The sequence below is a fragment of the Pagrus major genome, chromosome 3, assembly GCF_040436345.1.
Source record: "Pagrus major chromosome 3, Pma_NU_1.0".
NCBI classification, from domain to species: domain Eukaryota; kingdom Metazoa; phylum Chordata; class Actinopteri; order Spariformes; family Sparidae; genus Pagrus; species Pagrus major.
The window spans coordinates 20,332,205-20,355,748 of record NC_133217.1 but is presented as its reverse complement, the minus strand read 5'-3'; the positions used below and the strand labels follow the sequence as shown (position 1 = coordinate 20,355,748).

General features: G+C 42.0%; 1 protein-coding gene across 1 annotated transcript in view; it reads right to left on the bottom strand.

Annotated features, from left to right (window-relative positions):
- gatad2b (GATA zinc finger domain containing 2B) overlaps window positions 1–23,544 on the bottom strand; it is a 60,018-nt gene that overhangs the window by 15,426 nt on the left and 21,048 nt on the right. Inside the window, exons 2-5 of the mRNA XM_073463347.1 lie at window positions 7,517–7,897; window positions 3,429–3,558; window positions 2,885–3,016; window positions 1,484–1,612 (exon numbers count right to left, since the gene is read on the bottom strand). Of these exons, the coding sequence (XP_073319448.1) occupies window positions 1,484–1,612; window positions 2,885–3,016; window positions 3,429–3,558; window positions 7,517–7,896 (771 nt within the window). The 5' untranslated portion in view covers window position 7,897. The remainder of the gene's footprint in view (window positions 1–1,483; window positions 1,613–2,884; window positions 3,017–3,428; window positions 3,559–7,516; window positions 7,898–23,544) is intronic.

Genomic DNA, 23,544 nt, shown 5'->3' with positions numbered 1-23,544 from the left:
GGGAGTTCTCCCTTCATGTACACAAAGAGGACAGTAGTGTTTAAAAAGATGTTATTCACTGTGTGGGCAGCAGAGGGCAGCAGCTGCTTAGTGAGCAAACCGACAACAAACCAGGCAGAACATCACCATCCATACAAAACAAGCCGATAGGACAAGAGATGTGCTGAATATTTAATACCATCTCAACATGTAATGGAGGAGCAGGGCTACGTCATGCAAGAGCTGAGGCTTCCAGCAGGAGGCTGCCTCATTATCAGAGCGGGACCTTCTACCAATTCATTCATTCTCTTAACTAAACCCAGTCCGAATGCCAATCTACACCAATGTCTTTATCCCAATTTAACCTGAACCCTTACCCTGGTCTCACAGAGAAGGCTTCTGAATCTCCACACTCACACAGGGCTGAAGAAAATGTTTAAATAAAGTGGACTGATGAGATCTCTGAGGTTAGCGATAGCATCATTCACCTCAGGAAAAGACATCTGTGCCTCGCTTTTTTAGATGGAATTCCTCCAAATGGAATTTGTAGTCAAGATCACTTAAGTCAGGTCCAAGTCAAGACTAAGCAGAGTCTAATATAAATTAAATAGTCAAGAGACAAAAAAAAACAAACACAACAAGCTTGTAGCACTTTCTGCCCTGTTAAAGGACTGAACCCTGTTAAAGTGATTTAGAATCGCATTTCAATGAAGTTTATCCACAAGAGACAGATCTATAGCACAGGCTGAAAAAAACAGACTTTTAATCCCTAGTATGGGTCAAGCTAAAAAGACAATGGATCCTACATTTCCCACAATGGAATAGGAAAGCACATTTTCCTTAGATCCCCCATATCTGGTTAAAGGAGCACTATGTAGTTTTTTATATATTTACAATATTAATGAGGTAATGATACAAACGTTGTTCCATCGGTGAATAAACAAGCTGTTCTCAGAGGACAATAAGGTCCCAGAACACTGTTTGAAGCTAGAAAGATGGCAGGGTCCGCCACATCTAAACAAAGTAAAACAGTATAAACTGTGTTGTCCTTTAAGGTCAGTTTGTTTATTCAGTTTATTCAGTCATGAAAACAAAGAGAGTTTGACTATTTAGTTTGTTGAGGCAGAAAAAAATCAGCCAATGAAGATCTTTCTCTGCTCATTAACATTTCTTCAACAAAACTACAGAGTGCTGCTTTAATGTCCATCTTTGAAACTCTAAACCTCAAACGTTTTCTGTTACAAATTGTAGTTATTTTCTCAGACTCGACAAAGTTCCTCTGGAGACACCAAGATAAGTGAAAAATGAAACAAACAAACCAAAAACTGTAAGGCCGAAACGAATTGGAGATATTAAAGTGGACTTCTGGGTCATTTTATTAAAGACAAACTGCTCTCTGTGTAACTGCTGAGCTCTAACCAGAGTTTAGCCTCTCCTTTTACTTCTTTGTAGGAGACAGGAGTGATCACGGCCATATTCTTGAGGTGTAGAGGTGAAATGTTACCTGTGCAGTGCGGAGGTTCTGGGGCTCAGGGTTGTGCAGGCCCGGCCTCACAGGCAGCTTCCCCAGGCCAGCAGAGCTGTGGATGGGAGGAGGCTGCACAGAGGACGCAGCGTTCTGGACCACTGGGACCTGCAGGCAACCATCGACACAGCATTAACAGTACAATATAACTAACTGTAACTAACAGCTCTAACAGGAACACACACACCTCATACACAGAAACACACGGTAACCCCTGACAACAAATGATGTCAGCGTCCATCATGGCGTTTCACTGAGGACATTGTCATATGCAGGCACCGCTAGTGATTTTCACTATTCACACATGAAGCTACATTCAGGAATGTAGCTTCATGTGTGAATAGTGAAAGAAGAAGAAGAAGTTATTTCCTTCTTGTGCCTTTTTTACACATGCCATGGCAATGCTAGAATAGATGAGGCAAGGGCTAAATGGTGGGGCTGCCTCTACTGTTGGTGTGGAGCAGCTAAGGACTTGGTGAAGGCCAATGCAATATGTAGTGCACAGAGTATGTTAAGGTTATCTAACAGGGAAAGAAAATTACTGTAATCTAGATAAGTTTGATTGGGGTCATAAGGACGCTGGGGCTGCATAATGGGGGCTGGTCAAAATGTAGGTGACGGAGGAGTCGGGGGGAGCATGAGCTAATGGTAGCTGAGCTGCTGGAATCACTTGGTTCATTCACAACACAGTTGTGTCACATGATACACACCTGTGACTACTGCAGAGCCAACTGCACTTTCATACTGACAACAAAAGCCAGATGTTAGCAGGGGTTAGTGGGTTTTTTGTCCAGTTTGAAAGGGGCAATACAGGCATTTTCCCTGAAAACGATATGACGTCTTGAGGAGGGAAAGTCGTTGTGCAGATTTAGGGAAGACTACGTTGTGAAGGGGGTTTTACAGCACCGGCAGAGTAGGCATCGCAGTCATAATACTTACAACAAACAACAAACAAACAAACAAAAAAATAAATCTAAGGTATCCAGATCAAGAAAAACAAAACAAAGACTATCGGCTGACTTTGAACTGGCCAGGCCGTGCTTTATATACATTATGCTGGGCAGCTTAATCTTTATTCATTATGAATCATATTTTATTAGCTGATTATATTTTGTATCAATTGTCTGAATGCACAAACACACAAGTAACTGCAGTGAAGGAAACAGAACAATATTTCTCTCTGAAATGTAGTGGAGTAACATGAAATAGAAATACTCAGGTCAAGTTAAAGCCCTTCAAAATTGTACTCATGCACAGTTCTAGAGTAAAAGCACTTAATTATGTTCCACCACTGAATATTGCTGAAGCAGGTAGAGACAGAACTTTAATGATGCAACAGTGTCCAGCAGCAGCAGCAGCAGCAGCAGCAGCAGCACTGACCTTCTGCACCACGTTCTCCTTCTGCATCTGACTCTGTCTGAGCTTCTTGAGCAGCACCAGGCGAGCCTCCTCCAGACGCAGCTCCTCTCTCAGAGCTTTGATCATCTGCTGCCGCTCCTCTCCCGTCTTCCCCTGGAAGTCACACACAGGAACGGTGACACATGGTGGCAAATTTAAGGCGACTTATGACACTTGTTTGGATTCTTTTACATGTTAATCTTTGAAGCATTCATGACTCATTTGTGATTGTTTCCTTTAACATACCAGATGGACTTTTGTTAGTGAGTTCCTACAAGTGATTTAATGTCTACTGTATGTTATTATTTTTTTCATCATTTATGATTTTCCATGTGATGTGTCATAGGTTGCCCTATGTAGAGAAGCCCTGTTGTGGATGCTCTGTCGCTTTAATGTCTCCCTAATACTAATATGTTGATGAATCCAGGACTATAGAGACATGAAGTTAGACAACCCTGACTCTGACTGACCACTATACATGTAGCCTATCTATAGAGTTTGAAGTGGCTGCTGTTGATAGTTTTACCTTGAACATGTCCAGGTTGGCCTGGTGCAGACGCTCCTCAGGTCGAGGAGTTGTTCTGGGGCTGGACGCCTCGTTGTCTGAAAGAATGATGACGTCTGGAGACGGAGTTCGCCTGTCATGGTCCGCCTCACTTCATGGGAAAACAAGAAAAAAACCAAAATGTCCCATCAACATTTGAAACATCTGAAGCGCATGGTCATCATAAAATTTACCATTTTCTCAAAACTTGATCTGACCATGAAGATCCGAAGCTAAGTTATTCAACTGTATGCCCAGTCTGTCGGTCTGTTAAAACCACTTTGGTGGAGTATGATATGAGGAGCATCATGGCCTCTGGCAGGCGCTAACAGGGATGTCAGGATGTCTTTCACTTATACTTTAACTATTTTAAAAACCTTTATTCATATGTCAGTTTACAGGCTGTTGCAAACTGATGCAGTGCAGCTAAATAGTGTTCAAACTGTCCATCCATTGGGTGACTGCCGGGGTATGCCCTGGACAGGTCATCAGTTCATCACAGGGCTGACACACAGGAATTCAAGGAGAGATCCCAAAGTTTCTTAAGGTACTAAGGGCTGTATCCATAACCAGTGAGTACGCACAACATGGGACTGAAAGATGCGTATGCCATTTCCCAGGGACAAGTTTATCAAAAAAGTAGCACTGAAATGCTAACAATGATGTCAAGATGTGGAGAAGACGGATCTGTGAAGATGGTGAGTGTGTAGTGTTATAAATCTCTAATAATGAAGTCTTCTGTATGCTGTAGGTCTGGAGCCAGCTGCCTATAGCTGGCTCCAGACCTACACATGGTTTGAGACAGATTCATTATATTTAATGATAATTACACTCACAACAAGCCTGTTTTCAACCACACAGTTCTTTGATGAGTTATTGTGAGACACAATAAATCTTCTCTGCTGCACCAGAACCACAACTCTGTCTCCACACAGCACTATTCTAGTTTCTAATAGCAAAAATATACATTTTAGATCAGGTTTCAAAGCAATGAGAGACAAAATCAGAGATTCTTTTGAGATCAAACAATGCAATTATCCAACCACAGAGTTGTGATATTGACAACAGCCTGTGGTCTCACCTAGGTGTGAGAGGTGAAAGATTTAGCCTGCAGTCCTCAGTGGCTGAGAGGAGAACTGTCACTGGCTAGTATTATGATTTGTAGCCTATTAACATTGGTGAATTGGCCAAACTACAAAATTAAACTTTGGACTATTGTCTGGTTAATAGGCTTTGTGTGTTTACTGTTTATACTTGGCCAGAGATTGTTTTATCAAAGAGCTGTAAACACCATCATGAAAACAGTCATCAGTCACATGTGTCATATTGTTGTACTCATTGTAATTACTGAGGCTTCACAAATTCCTGCAGGTGAATACTCAGAGGAGGAAACTGCAGACCACTGAATACTGAGTTAATAGTGACTGATTCATCTGTGTATTAGTATGATTGGTTAGTTTGTAGCAGCATGGTGCTGTTTGACTGTGATGTAAACAAGACACACAGTGGATGGGTGTGCATAACAGCAGCACTTTTCAAACTGGAGGCTGCAGATTGTTCCCACCTATATGTAAAGTGACTTTCAGGGACAGGAAACTGTCAGGATGCTGCTTCACAACAGTTTACAACAGTTTTTTCTCTGCATTTTGGTCTTTCGTACACACGTAGATGGCGCTTTAGGCCGCTGAAAATGGACCATTTGGAAAACTCCTTCCAGGGTGAAGACAGTAGCCGTGTTTCCATAAAGCATTTTGAAAAATATCGCATTAGTAATTTTATGGAAACGGCAAAATTCGAAAAAGTTTGTACACTCGCTTGAGATAGTTTTTGTCTTTTGCCAGTCAGAGTAAATGTGCAAAATGTTGATGGAAACAGATTGGCTGAATAAACTCTGACGTAGTGAACATTCAACTCACATGACTGATCAGCTGTTTCTGCTGTCTGCTGCGTGCATCAAAATCATTGCATTTCTTCGTCGTCTCCGGCAGCATGCAACATGGCCAATGCTCACTGACATGCAAGAACAATTACAACTTGCCCTGTGTAAAGTAATTTCTGAAGACCTCTCTCCATTTTGTCTCCTGGTTTGTTTACGTCTAGCCTCTGTTTACTTCCACATCTGCGCGTGATGTAGCCGACACCGTGTCACCCTCTGACGAAATTATGCTTTACGTGGCCTGGTTCATTTGCTCAAAACAGTGTATGGAAACGCACCAGATTCACATTTTGATTTTTTGCAAACTTTCAAAAGTTCGCTTAAAATTCGCTTGGCATTGTATGGAAACATGACTATTCAAAAACACATTGTCAATTTTTATGTCTGGACGGGTAGAAGGAGAGATAACTGGTAATTATTAGAGTGACACACGTTTATCAGTGGAGTATTTGAATCTGTACATTAACAGAATGGATGTTTTATTGTTTCTATTTAGAAAGACACAGACAGACATTGATAATTCAGTGATGGAAAAGAGAGACAAAAACAACTGCTGAGAATATTTTGCTGACGAGCTGCTGACCCAGTGTATGTGAATGGCCATGGTCCATACATTGTCAGGTGTGTTGTGTGCACGGAGATCATTTTTGTAACAACGCTAAAATGCTCATTTGGACACGTTTTTCTATTTTGAAACTGTTTCCAAAAATGCTTGTGTACGTACAGACTAGGTCTGAGAGCAGCGGTCTGCAGGTTTATATTCTGACCAAAGGCTCCACCCACTGGTTAGCACTCTTTAAGTAGAGAGGAACTCTGAATCAGCTGCTGAGGTGATCAATAGGCCTTTTTAACAGAACACATGTTGACATGTGACAGCAGGAAAAACACTCGAGGAATGATGGCTGAAGTCACTGTCAGCGTCCTGCTATTGTTCATGGTGGCTCACTGTCAGCCATGGCAAATATGTTGTCAGAACACATGTGCTTTTCCTGCAATGACAGGTCAACAAGTCAGCTGAGGAAAAGACCTTAGGAATGAAAACCTAAAGACTGTTAGCACGGTGTGGCCAGTGATGGAATGTAATTACATGCTGCATCAGAGCCACAGTAGAACATTCTTTAATTCAGTTATATTTATCATCAATCTGATTAAAAAAAAACAACAAAAAAAAACAAAAAAAACAAAAAAAAAACCAAAACACTGATTCTGATAATCAGAGAGATGCTGGACTTTTGGGTACTTTTTACAAAAGTGTTTGTGACACATGGTTGGACACTTCGGCCTTACAGAAAACATACCATATTGTCAGCAGTATTGATGAGCTACAATATTGTACTCGACTGTAACAATGAAATGGTTTGGTAAACCTTTCAAAAATATTATCGATAACCTCCCAGTAGTGAAAGTTTCAGTCAAAGACACTAAACTCTCTAAAGACACACATCTGTGCATTTTGTCATCTGATAACTAGAGATGGACCTATACGGTTTTTAACGGCTGATATGGAGTATTAGTAATCAAGGAGACCAATAACTGATATTTAGAAGCATAAACATTTGAAGTAAAAGTATAAGTCATTGCGTCAAAATTTAGAATAATCAGTGATGGACTGGTACTTGTACTTCACATTCTCTGTTAGTATACTTCCACTCCACTAAAATGAAGAGGCAAATATTGTACTTTAGTTTTGCAGGTTCAGATTATTAATACTTGCATTTATAAATACATTTATTTTATCTTCAATCTGACAACGAAAAAGATCAATCCCGATAATCCGTAAAATGCTGAATATCAGATCTGATAATCTGCCAGACCGATAATCAGTCTAATGCCTACTGATAACACATTGTCCTTTGACAGATTACCGTTATACATAGACCCTACTCTTTTAATATATCTTTTCACACTGCTTTTAACTGTTGTGTGATTTTATGTGTGTCTCATGTGTGAAAATGTTTTTTCATGTTGTCCGAGCCCTAACTGAATGACATTTTCTGTCACTATGTGATAGACAATAAAGTTTCTTGAAGCCCACATGAACTCCCATCCCAGAATGAACAGCAGTCATGTTAGAAGGGAGACAGCGGTTATTTTAATCCCTGTGGTTTTTAATGTAGACAGACTTTATTCTCACCATCGTCTCCCTGCGCTCATATCCACAGGCTCATCCATGATGTTCTCCTTCCCATTCTTACTGGGTCCAACATGGCCACCGTGGCCTCCCAGCCTCAGACTCCCATTCATCTTCTCCTCATAGGCAGCACCCATTAGGCTCTGGTGGTGGAGAGAGCTGGCTCCAGGGCCCTTCCCGTCCCCCAGGGGCCCCGCCACCTCCAGGGCTGCGAGGTCAGCTAGGTCCTTGCGTTTAAGTAGTGCCAGCATCTTGAGGCGCTCCATGGCCTCGTGGCCCTCCATTTTGAGGCGCTTGGCCAGTGCCTCCTCTCGCTCGCTGGGTGACTCCAGGCCTCGCTTCAGCAGGTTGAGCCTCAGCGCCTCCTCAGACATCCGCTCCATCCTGGAAGAGATGGGGGGACAGAAGTGTTAGCAGGGACACACCAAACATCAACTATAAGGATCTCACAATGGATTTTAGTCAAACAACAAAATGCACTTTTGCATGTCACTTAAGGTGCTGGCATACTTAATTAGAAGACTCATCCTCTATAGACCATGAAATCCATTCTTGTTGAAATGTCCTGCTGGACGTACAGACAGACCAGCCGACATTACCACTGTTACGTTCCTCTGTTAGTACGGAAAGCCAACAAATCCAACCAACCAATCTCACCCTATTGACCTGGGAATCAGTGCAGTGAAATTCCAGGTTGCAACAGGGATAAATAAATAACAATATGAGCAGCTGACGGTAAGCTCATTCAGATGGAAGTGGGTTAAATACAGCGGGCTAAGAATAGCCTGGATATCTGTACTTGACAGTGACAAATACATTTGAGAAATGTTTGATGCCTGTATGTGTGTGCATGCGTGTGTTACCAAGTGATTCATAGCAGTAAGGAAGACTTTTGCAAAGACAACAACAGTCCAAGTCTTATGAGCTCAGTCATGTGACTGGCTTCAGCATGAGGGCTGACAGTGCAGTGAAACAATCAAGAAGCTGCAGCAGAGCGAGCTTCCACGACCTGAAACTCTTACTGCACATGTGGCAGATCATTGAAGGAAGCCTACAGTGTATATGCAGTGAGTGAAACAGGGTCTCATCTGGACTCACAGTCCTTCATTACTCCTGATGGTGAGGTTCTGCAGTTACTGCTTTATTTTTCTGTTTGTAGCACCATTGCGTGCAACAATAATCTCATCAAATAGTTTTCCAATATTGATCTATACTACAAGGGTAGACAATACGGCGGGAAAAATCTGTACAACAAAGTGCAATCCAATAGAATAAGCCTACAATAAATACTTCCTTTAGAGTTTTGTAGTTTAGAATTTCCAGTCACTATCAACATGTGAACGCAGCACATTCTTCTGGCATGAGGAAGACACTGGTAGTATGTGGTAGAGTGCATTACAGTGACATAAAGCCACAACAACGTTAGGAAGCGACTCTATTATCAAGTGACAGTATGAAGAAAATGGATATGGCATTTCACTAGCATCTTGTACAGAGATTTGTCACCTGAACACCAGACATGACACGTGTGTACAGGCAACTAACCTAACAGTGATTCTAACAACGCTAGCCATTGAACAGCACAATGAGCAGGCAAACCACTGCTGCAAAGCTGTCAGTGCCTGTAACCAGAGCAAGTTGTGTGTGTGGCCAACACCTGAAATACTGTCATTAGAAATGCTCAGTGCTTTACCTCCCCTCCATTTCCATGGCAAGCAAAGAGACTCGTCTCAATAAATCAGCCTGTTCACATTTTCTTTGCAGAGGTCAACGTTTATGTAATACTTCATGCACAATGGAGGCTGTGCCTGATATAATAGCTGGTGGTTGGATTGAACACTACTCAAAAACAATGACTACAGCCGCAAAGAAGGACGGGCACTGAACCAGAGGCCCCATTCAGACCCGGTATCGCTATGAGTGATCTGGTCACAAGTGGACAGCTTTACAAGTACAGCTGTGAATGCCGTCAAGACGTATGAGGAGGCACTGAGATCCAATCACTCAAACCATATTCAGAGGTGGTCCGGGACGCATGTGGCCACATTCTTTTAGCAGTGTGTACGGATATTTGACCTGGACCACATTGAAGGACCACCTACTCAACTGACGTCCTCTGTGAAACAAGAGAAAGAAGAAGGAGAAGGAGAAGAAGAGGAAAAAGGGGCAGAAGAAGGATTTTCATGGGGTTCACGACATGTTTGGGCTGTCTTAACCTGTCAGTGTTAGCAGCAGACGATTGTGAACACACTGCCTGTTTCAACTGATCCAATACCAGACTCCCTTAACAAATGGTCTGATTTTAAGAGTTGTTGAGTGTAGTAAAAAGTGTCAGTTTGTGGCAGCATGGCTGTACCAGCCTGTCTGCTTCTGTGTCTAAAGTGCTAAAGTCTTACCTGCCAACATTTAGCAGCTGTTTGAACACACTGTTTACACTGATTTCACCATTTACACTCCATTTATGAAAGAAGACACATGTAACAGTAACCAATAAAGGCTACTTCTTTGTCCCCCTTAAAAAATGTCTCAATTTAGTGAGTTGTTGAATTAGGAGAAACTTTATAAACTTTGTGAAATGCTGTCTCTGACAGAGTTATCATTATTTGGGCCTTCTTATAAATTCAGCAAACATTTTACATGAAGTTCTTTCTTCCTTTGTGTAAAAAACATGGTGTCTGTGTGTCCCAGAGATGGAGGTGTTTATTTGCATACAGAGCACTGGAGTGATATCTGATCACAGGTGGTCACTCAGACGTATGTGGAGATGAATGTTAATGTCAGGTGTGAACTGATGGACTGAGAGCTGAACAATGTGACTGGATCACTCAGGACGGTTATTGATACCAGGTCTGAACTGGCTCAGTGGTGACTAGCGTCACCTCAACTGTGTTCAAACTTTGAACCAAGAAAGCGTGCTAAAAGATGATGTTCACAGCCACAGTGACTCAGTGACACCCAGCATTGCTTTGTGGCAGATACATTACAAGACAGATCATAGATAGATAGGTACTTTATTGATCCCAAGGGAAATTTGAAATCGTAAAACAGAACAGATCATTTCTTGGGCATCTCAACAAGGATGGCACTCAGTAGAGCGCATACCTCTGCCAAGGCCCTACAGTTCCCTTTAATGCAATCGGCCTAATCCAATCTAAAACATATCTAAATCCGCTAGATCCAGATTTTTTATTTGGATCCGCATCAAATTGTACACACTCATAGATATCAGCCACCTGAGTACACCTGTTTTTTTCCATGCATTATTCCTTGAGAAATTAATGGAAAGGTTGAAAAAAGCCCCATCTCACAATGTTGAAGAAAGTGGGATGAAAATTCCTAGATCTGTCCCTTTATCAGGATGCAAACCTAAAAGTTAATGGGGTCTGTTCTGAGCTGAGACCCATCCTCCATCCAAGTTTCATGGAAATCTGTCCAGTAGTTTTTGTGTAATCCTGCTGACAAATCACCCAACCAACAAGCAAATGGACATGAGAGAAGCCTAACCACTTATAGGGGAGAATACACGTCATGCAACAGTGATTTTATGTTCTAGACCATTTCTACAAATCATGAACAATTAATATAACAGCAGACTAGTGTGCAGTACAGGTTCCATCCATCATGAAACAAACATGATTGAGAAAGATGACATGATTTGTAGTCATGGACTGTGTGTTTTCTGTCTGACATGTTTGACTGTTTGCTGCTGTGTGATTTGAAGCTGTCAGTTGTTTATCTGTGAACACCTAAATCTACAGCTTCTCCTCCATCATGAATGAGGGTACATCATGTGTGCAGCCAGACAACATGCAAATGGATGCTTTCATTTCCAGCACTGCACCGCGACATTAACAACACCTGGACCTACACTCAATTTGGCAAAAATGTCATGTACGCCAGAGTGTCAGTGACTGTAATTCAGACAAAGATTTAATTGGCCTCGTTATCACTTAATCAGCTTCCTATTAGCAGATTATTCCTGCTGGTGTCGTTCTATCGTTTCCCCTCATCTATTGTATCATGGTGCTGTGGCTGCCACCGCTCTAATCTGTTCATTCTGTGCTCCTGTAACGTCTCTGTTATCCCCCTCACATCTACAGCAGCCTCTTTAATACAGGGAGGAGTCTTAATGATCGCACAATATGGCCCTCCCCACCACTTCTTCTTCTCTAATTAATTTGTGACGCAGCTGCGGAGCCCAGTCGTCGCCTCCATTTGCTGAGAGAAAAACACAAGCAGCTCCTGCAACCTCTCGGCCGAGCCTCCACCTTTAATGAGCCAGAGAGCACCGCTGAGAATGGCGCTGATGAGCCAATCAGGGTCGGCCTTGTGCTGCGCGTCAGTAACTGGCACCCAACACCCTCCCCCTCCCCCCAGCCACTGCCGCCGCCGACTGCCTTTACATAATATAATGACTGTTTCAGTCAGCTGCTACACAAGCCACACACTCTTTCTCCCTCTTTCTCCTCAACCACACCCCCCCACCCCCCCTTCTCCCATAATCCCTCCCACCACCTCCCACCCCACCCCTCTTGCTTTGGGCACTCTGCCAGGCCAATGCAATAAAGGAAAAGAAAAGAAAAGGAGACATGGCGAGAGAGAGGTAGAAAGAAACAGGGTGGAGGTTGATAGAGGACGGACGTGGCTCCACCTAGAGCCAAAAGCACACTTTTCTTAAAGCCAACACCAAGTTGGACAGGTAGTCATCTTCATCAAAAATCTGACAAAAGTATCCTCGTGCCAGTAACATGATGCGACCACAGCGTGGAGTACCAGAGAAGAAGCCCTCCGTCATAAACCAGCAGTTAGACAGTGTCCAGACATCCATGTACAGCACAGCATTCCAACAGAAGGCAGGATTTTGTAACCCCCTCTCCTGCTCCAGCTGTACAGTACCACAAAGAAACCCCTCCCTGCTCCTCTACCCTCCCCCAATTCCTCAAACCCTCCGTCTTTGCCTCCCCCCTCTTTCACTGTAAAAATAAACACATGCTTACTTTCAGGGGCCCCTTAAATGTAGCCAGAGCTGAGGGCTTCATTTGTTCATATTACACCAGCCAATCAGGAGTGGATATGCAGTCTGTGTAGGCATGTGTGCACGGCCGTGTGTGTATATACGGGGGGTAATAAAGGAGTGACACAGCCAAGATACACTCAGAGCGGAGGGATTTTTTTCTTCATCTTGCGCTATCCTCGTTCTTTGTGTGTAGGCTGTGTGTGTGTGTGTGTGCAGGGCTAGAAAGGAGGCAGAGATGGCAGCTCTCTCCTGACATAATGCCAACTCTTAATTCCCTCCTCCCTCCTCCCATCCCCCAACACACACACACACACACACACACACACACACACACACACACACCATGTTCTTTATGCACGGAGCTGTCGATCAGATGGCTGCTGCTAAAATGTCCTCCTCAGAATTAAACTAGCGGCCTGCCGTCACACTCCAGACTCCTCCTGTATGTGCACAGCAGAGAGCCTCCACCCGTCCTGTCCTGTCCTGTCCTGTGTGGCTGTCCACCAGGTTAACACCATTGTCAGCTGACTGAGTGTAATGGTAATAAGGCCATTTGCAACTGCACTGAGGAATCTGCTGCTCATTTCACGCATGATCTCCGTCATGACAATTCATTTGGCTGATGCAACTCCACTCCTCCCAGTCCGCCTTCTGTCTCTCTCCACCACCTCCACCTTCTCCCTTTCCTGGACTCCGATTTTCACACACGACCGGGGAAGCGCTCCGTTTCATTTTTCAACAGTTTGATTCATTGGTGGATATCGGGCTTATCGCTGTGGCGCAGGGGCCAGATGTGTCAGCCATGACTTCCCATCTCTACCCGAAGACAAAAAAAAGTGCAACTACTGATCCAGTGCTGCGAGTCATCAACCGCATCCATTTGTGCCATTAATCCTATCATCAAAATGGTGGTGATGGGTGCAAAATGGCGGCCGTGGCACCAAACTGGCAGGACCCCGGACCCCAAATCAATGTCATGTAAGGACAGCCTACCTCCTTACTTATTCTCTCAGACCGTTTTGGATTTAAATGATCAGTTTTCCGATTTAACACCAGATTTCTTTTGAAACCATGATAAGACTAGTACGACGTCCTCTTGGTTGTACGCCAGTTGATGGACTGTATACCTCCATGTAGATTTATTTGGTGGAAGTCGTCACTATATTAACATGTTTGATTCCAGTGAATAATTTGCAGTCAGAAACATGTTATCTCCACTTAGAGACTATTTATCCAGAGTACAGAGGACTGATAGACAGCTTCATCACATGGTACAACGCAATCACCTGAAGATCAACATCAACAAAACCAGTGAGCTTGTGTTGGACTGCTGCTGTATATCTACTAGTGTGTACATTTACTGAGAGAAACATAAACAGTCTTTTCCTTGTATGTGTTCACATGCTGAGTCATTAAAGCTGGTTCTACACATTGTAAAACATGGATGCTTCACACACATGTTGAACCTGCAGCACAGAAGATCTCTACAACCAGCACAGTTTCAAGGTGGGTAGTGTCACCAGTTCAGTATCTGACCAAATGTGAAATATGGTCACAATCTCACAAGTTATGGAGCTGAATAAGGACCAGAAAAGTGCTGACCTTTTGATATAAAATGTCATCACTTCATCATTTTAGCCTCCTAGACATTTGTGTCAAATGTTGTCACAAAGTGACGTTTTTCCACCAGCACTTTTACCCACTGAGTCAAACCGGGCCTCGCTGATTTGCTTTTCCCCCACCAGTTTTACTGCGTCGAGTTAAGTCGAGCCACATGGGCTGACCCACCTGTAAGCCTGCAGGCTGCGGTGACATCTCGTGACTGCAGCCAACCCGTAACAAGCACCCGTCGCACCCTAAAATCGATACCCAACTCAGGTCTGTGCGCGACACCTGAGAGAAAGATGTTTCTTAAAGTATTCAGCTCTCAGTACTTTTGTAGCTTCTAACTGAATCTCTTTAGTTTCTCTCGTCCTGTTTGTACTTTCAAACATCTGCTGTGTTTTATTGTTTCGTTGTGTTCACTTTCAGCTGTTTCAGGAGTCATGTTTAGTTCCTGCTGGTGAAAACACGTTACCTGTAATGCTGCTTCATAATAAAAGCTATTAAGGGCGCACTCACACTAGGCAATCTGTACCAGGGGAGGAGGGCCAGACCGGCAGATGTAATGGAAAAATGGCAACAGTAGATGATTATGCCAAATTTGAAGAAATTCCCTCCTGGCATTTCTAAGGTATCACATTCACGAAAATGGGATGTACATCCCAACATAATGCCTTTGGCCATGGCCTTCACCAGAGCGGAGGCATGAAGAGTATTGTTTCTGGGCACAGGTAGCAATGGTAAAATGACTTTTGCCAGCTAAAAGCAGCCCTGCATTAAAACAGACAAAGGTTGCACTGGTGGGGCGCGATGTTTAACACGCTTGTGAGACAATCAAATACGATTGTGGAAGTGGAGCTTGTTTAACAGATTAATGAATATGAAGGCTGATCACACATGAACACATTGTACAGTGGTTTGTGTTTTTCACAGACAAGATTTTACAACTCTGGAGGTTGTAATGGCAGCAGCTGTTACTGTATATTTTTGGTGATAGCAATCAAGAGGTAACAAGTAGAGATACAACATTCAAGTTAGAAAAGTAATCCACAACAAATGTGCACTTGTGCATGATAAGCACTCTGCCAGAGGTTGACAACAGACGTTTCTGTAAAAGTTAAACTTGATTCAACTTTAGCCGGATGGACACAAGATTTAACAGAAAAAAAGGAGTCGAAAAATTGTGTAGAGGGGTGTGATGGCTCCAAGGCAAGCATAAAAAACAATAAAAAGGGTTTCTCTTGCGGTGGTTAGCACAAACAATACTTTCATGTCTTGTATACCAACTCCCAGGGCTAGGTATTAAACCTCAAGACTTTCTGAGCACAGGCCAAAATAAGTCCATTGTTTCGAGTATCGATACAGTGGACTTATTTTGGACTTATTTTAGTCTCAAAAGTATCGACATCACTGAATTCTCGGTTGCATTCATCGACTTTTTGTCTTATTCTTGGATCTGATATTTCTTGATGTAAATCAGAAAATTTTCTTACTTTTCTGACTTCACTCTTTCACTTTGGCATTCATTTATTTAGCATTGATGCATTCTGATTTTCTAACAAAATGAAGAGTGTGTACGACGTCGCAAACTTTTGAAGATTTGGATGTTGATTTTGGTAACTGCAGGGCAAGAATGACTTGCTAGGGGGCCCGGTTGTAAGTGTACCTGTGTTGAAATATTACACTACAGCCACAGTTTTGCTGTGGGGTTAATAAATCAAACACAGATTAATTTAGGAATAATTAACATGTGAGCAGAGTCTGGAAAGTAGACCCTCTTCAAGGCAGGACCTCAAGATCAATCCTTAAGGCCCTGCATATTCTCATACTACTGAACACAGTTGATTTGCCACATACCAGTTGCTGCACACAAACCTACTGGGATCAGGAGCCCTGGGACAGTTGCCTTTTTGGTATCATCTTGGCACTGATGTCAGACATCTTCAAAAAATACCCAGTCCTTGTGCTATAACGCATTTCATTATTCAACTACAAATGTCAGCCCTTCTACAAATTCATATTTAAAAGAAGAAAATATAGACATGTAGAAAAATATCACTTGTATAACATGACGAGGAGGCAGTACCTTTATCCTGGTGTGTCTCACCTCAGGTCTTTTTCATTCATACGATCATGTTGACTATTCAAGAGACCACAGAGGAGATTCACTGTAACATTTTGATGTAAGACAGAAACAAATGGCTGCCGTTGAAAATCCTAGCAAGATTCTCTAAGATGTGGGATGCGCAGTCCACATTAGCAGGCAGCATTATATAGAATATCATGAGGGCAGCCATCAGCAGTTCTTACTGCTGCCATGTAGGTCATGTTAATCATGGCAGTGCTGAGCTTTAGGGTGTGTGTATGGTTGGGCTTTGTGCTGAGGTCACATAGGGTGAACAGCAGGAAGCTCTGAACTCAGTAACATCAGACTGTATGCACGGGCATCCGGCTGCTTTCTAATGTCCACATTTATTAGAAGTTACAAAATATTTGTCATGTTTTACAGAACAAACACAGCAGCTCATTTAGCAGATGTGTTTTGGCTGTATTTGGCTTCTAACTTTCTCTGTCATCACTCATTTTAAATGTCAGTCGGGCCGATCTCACAGCACAGCTGCTGACATTAACCTGTACTTTGGTCTGTTTTGTCTGTTGATGTTGTGTTTGTGATCATTTTAATTGCACCTCAGCAGCTTAGTAGTGACTGCTGGTCAACAAAGTACTTTAATACTCATTCATTGTGTGACAACAGAAACAGAAATGATGTAAATGATATGTATATGGTGATTTCAGCTGCATTCCAACAGTGCAGACACAAATCAATTATTCAAAAACAAAATGAACTCGAATGACAATAAATGGAGGCATCTACATAAAGTAGTATCCTGACCCATTCTGGATTTTTTGGGGCCAATATTTAGGGGAAAAAAATCCAATATCATTATATAGGCCCATATTCTCGTGTGTGTTTGACAAAGATACACATGTAATGGATGCAGGACATTTTACAGTTCAACAATACATTTTACTGACCAAGTGCATCAGTTATTGAAACAATAAACCTCACTGGTAATTAAATTAACTACTGCCCCAACCATCTTCTTATGCATTATTCTATATATATACAAAAGTTTTCATATCACCCATCGGAACATATTGGACAACATATACCAATGATATCTGCAGACTGATATATCGATTGGGTTCATATATAAAGACCAGCCACAACATTAAAACCACTGACAGGCCAAGTAAATAACATTGATCATCTTGGTACAATGCAATGTTCTGTTGGGAAACCTTGGGTCCTAGCATCCATGTGGATGAGGAACATCACAAAGAGCTCAAGGTGCTGAGCCACATGGCCCCCAAACTCCCCAGATCTAGGGGTGTCACGATTCTCCAAATCCTCGATTAGATTCAATTTTCGATTCTAAAGGTCACGGTTCGATTCGATTCTCGATTTTTACATTTATTTTTTTAAAGCACAGGTTGCTATGCCATTTTTAGACTAGACTTTTATGCAATATAATATCTGGCCTTTGTTAGCAATGTACCACACTACATTGTCAAATTTAAAACATTTATTAACAACATAATGTAACAATAACTTATATCTTCAGTCAACTGGAAACTTAAACAAAATAACCTGCCATCTAGTTTCTCTTTTGTAACTGCAGTCTTCTTCACAGAAGATGACATTCAAGTTCACAACAAAACAAACAAAAAATAAAACAGCCATGTCCATAGTCTTCTCTGAACAATTAAGTGTCTTAACAAACTACTACAGAACAGTTGGACATATACAAGGTGCTTAAGGTGTGAGTGGGCGAGCGAGAGTGAGGGAGCGTGTGTACGTGCGGACAGTGAATGAATGGGAGAGGAAGGAGAAGGAAAGGTGTAGCAGTAGTAGCAACAGCAATAAAGTGAACAATATAGGCTGCAGTTTGGCTGTGAATAAAGGCGACGGCTCCTCAAGATACAGCAAAGCTCCCTGGTATTATTTCCCCTCCAGCTTAACACGTGAAAGGGGGTTCACCCCGAAGGTGAACAGAAACTTCAGCCCTGGAGGAAATCATCTCCCCTGTGCTTCCCTACCACGGTCCGGGAGCCGAACAGGAATGGTGTAACACCATGCTATCGTTTGACTGGCTGTAGCTAATAGCTACTGGCTTAGCTAGTAGCTAAGTTAGAGGAGGTTGACTCGCAGCACTTCAACACGTGTGTGTTTTTTCCCCTTGCCAAGCCAACCGGACGTGACATGGGGGCGTGGCAGCATCGACGATTCTATTTTTTAACCTGAAGTTCGAGATTGTGAATTAATTTCGATCTCGTGACACCCTTACCCAGATCAAATCTGATCAAGCATCCCCGAGATGCACTGGAACAAGTCTGATCCATGGAGGTACATGACCTGTGTCTCTGCACAGCATACTCACTATTGATGCATCCAGGGGATGCACCCTATGTTGTCCCTGATAGTGCTACATTATGAACAACAAAATACAGAAACAAACAAACAAACAAAAAAAACTTGCTGTCTCACCGTTCACCATTTTCTACTGTCTGCACATGCATCTTGAGCAGATAAGATCCAGTCATAGTCTCAATCATCGCCACATGCTACTTTCACTGCAACAAGGCCCCAGAGAGTTGGTTAACCTAGCCTAGTGCTAAATGCTGTTGAGTGCACCTCAATACAAGTCATAAAACATAAGCGATGTGTGCACTATAAGTATATATATGTATATGTATGTATAAGTCTACCTCAGACTGTATATGCTTCTGTCTTATATATCTGAGTAATATATGTTGAAGTGAATGAATCACAAGTTCTCAATAAATAAATAATAATAGTCAGACAAACACAGAAGAAATCCCCTGTAATTTCCTGTCACCTCACGTATGAAGCTGAAGTGAGGATCAACTAAAAAATGTGTTTTTTTAATTATATGGCAGATATCACAACATGTGCACTCATGTAACTTTCACCAGCAAAAAACTGATAAGAATTGCATTAAGGGCAGTAATGAGCTCATGTGGTTATTGACACAGCCCAGATTTGATTGGAGACCCACTGCACTGAACAACACCATCACAACCCACAAGACTCAAAGGATCTGCTTCTAACGTCCTGGTAGCACACACCACAGGACACCCCCAGAGGTCCTGTGTCCATACCTCAGCGGGTCAGAGCTGCCTTGGCGACTTGAGGGTGACCCACACAACATGGAGCAGGTGGTTTTAATGTTGTGTCTGACCAGTGCACATTCACATGTCAATTTCAGATGGGAACTGCTCCAGCAGAAATAAAAGCTGGTACACTTAAAAAAAAGGGTTGTTGAATTTACAAACATGCAATTAGTAAATATTGCACAATTCATTTATGGTTCTCTCCCAGACATGTCTGAATCTTGTAGAACTAGTTTAATTTTGAGGGATGTAAAGTCTACTAGTCTCAATCAGGCTGATTCTCAATGCCTCCTGAAAACAAGCACAGTCAGCCAAGGACTGTTACAGACGGCACCATTTTCTCTCTTGTGTCAGAGGATTTGTTGTGGACCTCCAGGACTTTCTACACAGTGAAGGTAATTATATATATAGAGAGAGAGTTAGAGATGGTCTGTTAATATGCATTATTGTTACTGAGCTGTCATCCAGTTTATCTGCCAGTAAGCAACTTAAGCCAGTTGATGTTAATGCAGATGTTAGCTGGCTACTACTCACTAGTCAAGCTAACATTAGCCCTTAAACAGCTTTAAAACCTTATCTGTCACGTGTGCTTCATGAGATGTGTGTAAAAGATGTGCTGTTGAGTTCATGCAACAGTCTCAAACTACTCCTTTTCTCTTCTGTTGATTATGACTGCATTTTAAGGTGGGTGATAATTAATCAGATTGTCATGTTAAGTAAAATTCTTCCAATTTCCCAAAAGCTTCACCAAGCAGTTGGGAGGAAAAATCAAAAATCAATTAAAAAATGAGTTGTTGTCATTCAGTCACATGACAAAAGTTATCAAATGTTGTGTCTGTTACTATTCTTTGTTTTTCCAGACAAATGCTGAATTTGTGTATTGCCACCATCCACTGCATGTACAACCTCAGAAGCTGCTGAAGATATTCATAAAAAGAGGACAGACAGCCAAAACACTACAGAGCATTTTGGCAGCCAGCTAATGAGAAGAATGAAGAGTACATTCTGAAAACAACAACACTGTGCTGTTGCTGCACACATCGCTGCTAATATGAGTGAGGAAGAAGAATTCTAACCTGCTGCTTTTATTTGCTCATCTCTGTCTTGACCAGGATGACAATGTTTTGGACGACAGGCATGAAACTCAGTTCTGTCTTTACTACATCTACTATGTGTACTACAAGCACTACATGTGTTACACGGAGAGTCTATTTTATTAAGGTTCAGCATTTTAAGATTTTATGTGTCCTCTTCTCCAGCTCTAAATACGTCATCAGTTAAATGCCTTTCCCTGTTAGTACAACACTCAAATGCCACATCTAGGTTGAAGGAGTTGTTGGTGCCTGTGATGATTCCTCCTTTCCACACTGGCTTCCTGTGACCACAATGTAATGTAGAGATGTGAGACAAAATACAAAGTCCTCGTTCTTCACAAAAAATACGCTCTAAATGAAATCCAGTATATTAAGTATATTTGTGAGCCCTCAGTAGTCTGACTCAGACAGAACAGTGGGTACATTCATCCTGACAGTCATTCTATTTATAGGTTATTTTTAACAGTTGTCACTTTCAAAAAAATGATTTGGAACCAAAAACTTTGAATGAATTTCTAACTTAGATTGTTGCAGCCTTGTATTAACGTTATCTTAATTTCAGAACGAGGTCTGAGGATTGTTACCTCCATGTCAGTCAGTTGTTATGAAGTCATCACTCCACAGACTGTATGGATAGAAGGAATGATGACACACACCAACAACTCTTTCAGCCTGTATGTGGCCTGTGAGTGTGGTTCATGTTATGTTTAAGTATGTGCACATTCCTGACTCTCTCTGACTTAATTGTTGAACGTTGACATTTAATCTCATCTTGTTTTATTTTGTGAATTTGGATTCTAACATGAAGCTTTCATCCAGGAATCTACTGAGCTCCCACAGTGGGGATGCATGTTATGAAAGACCAAGACACCAGTGTCAACCTTAACGAGGATCCTGTTGATCTGGTGCCAGAGTACATGTTACATTTAACAACACTGACTGTTGGCATCTGAAAAGGTTTAAAGTACAAACTGTCTTCCTGATGAGACAGCAGTGGCTGATGTGGCTGTAAGATGGAAACATGTGGTGATGTAGAGAATTGGTGTCACCAGGTTGAAACACTCGCATCTGAAGGGTAGTATTTTTTTTTAGAATATTTGACATTTTATGTGATTTTTTTTATTCTTGCACATTTAATGTTGCGAATATTTGCTGTTTTTCTAGGTTCTGGAATAAAGGCTGTAACTGTTCCATCATTTTCAACGGGAAAAAGTATTTAATGTTAAGAATGATCAAGAAAAATCTAATTGAAAAGTATTAGGCAACAAGAAATTATTGATTACATTTTAATTGTTTTAAATGAATTTAAATTTAATTTATTTTCTTGTATTTAAACTCAAATAAATATTTAGAGTAAATACTGTGTATAAACAGAATTAATTAATTGTAATTTAACTATCACAACTATAAACATTTAACTGACATCAGAATATTTAAATACCAAATATTGTTAAGTGAACAAATATTGTTGCAATAAAAGGGATTGAATTGTGTTGGAATAAAGTGATGAAATTGTGTCGGAGTAAAATGATCAAAGAGTTTAATTTACTTAATCACTTTTTATCAACACTAATTACTTGTGTTGATTGAACACACATACTTTGTGTTGCTTTCACACAATTTTGTGAGTTTCTGCCAAAGCAAATGATCTGTGTGCAACCAATGTCAGCTATCGAATTGAGTAAATCCAATGCATATCTTTTTCAATGTAGGTAAAGAGAGCAGGTGAAAAAGAACGCATGGGAGACCCTGCAGTCACGGACCTGGTGGACACGCACACACTGCGACTGTAACGGCCCAACACTCACAGTATGGGGGTCACAGTGCACTGCAAGCAGCCACACGCAGACTACACGTATGTGGATTGATGTGCATAATATAAAAAAACAACTTGTGAGATTCGGCGTGACTTCTGCCCACAAACTTGTGGTCGTAGGCCGTTACCACAATGAACTCAGGTTAGCACAACAAGCAAGGTGTGTGAGTCAGTCAAACTAAGGCTGAGGACCTGTTTGCGACCTTTCAATCAGTTGTTTGGGAACAGTTTGAATTTCATGTATGTAAAGACAGAACAATTCAATATTTCCTAACTCCCCAATAAGAAAAGAAAAAAGAGAGACTGAAGGAGAGAGAGAAATAGAAAGGGAGCATGTATGGGCAGGTGAGAGAGTTTGAGGGTGTGTGTGAACATGATGAGAGCTGAAACTGAAACTTGTATTTGGTAATTGTTGGATACAATTCCATGTATTTTTCTGGTGAATCAATGAAGAGTAAATTACATGACAGACTAGACTCCGACACTCAGAGAATGACCTGTGGCTGCTGTCTCATATCAAGAGGACCGATGTGTGTAGAACCAGGTTGAGCAGACACACACATGAGGAGGGCTATGAATGTGGCCAGAACTTTGGCTGGGAGCATTGAGTGTGGTACACAGTGTTCTGTGCAGGAAACTAGCAAGAAAATACAAACCAGTGCGACTGGTGGAGCAATAATGGAGGTGAGAAGGTGACCCAGACAGAACAGCTGGCTCAGCAGACAGCAGGTGGAGAAGGGAGACAGCCCCATGAACCAAAGTAAAGATTATTCCCAGCTACAGCTGGTCCAAACACTATTGAAACCAAAAGCTAGTTTAAGCAGCCCCTTGTCACTCAGACCCACGTGGTTATTAAAAATAATCAGCCTCAGCATCATATGTTATGTGTTGATATCCAGGCAGCTGAAGACAGCAGACTGACAGCGGCACAACACACGACTCACCAGAGCACATGGACACCTCCACCTCTGTTTCATTGATGCTGCTGCAACTTTGTGACTGAGAACAGCAGGAATAAAGTCGCCACCAGCTCGTGTCCTGTCCACAGCAGTGCTGCTCTGCCTGTCTGACAGAGGCTGCTGTGTGTGTGTGCAGGAAACTCCTTGTGTCTAATCATACCAACAGTCTCAGGAAACTACCAGAGGCAGCTACCATCTGGCTGCTTGAGCCAGTGCTGGAAAAGATGGAGAGATGTCCAGAACAACAAACCTCTCTCTGTGTGCCAACAGGAGGCAGCGGCTCAGCTCGCTGCTTCAGCTGACACACTGGAACAACATCTCAACAAAACACACACACACACACACAA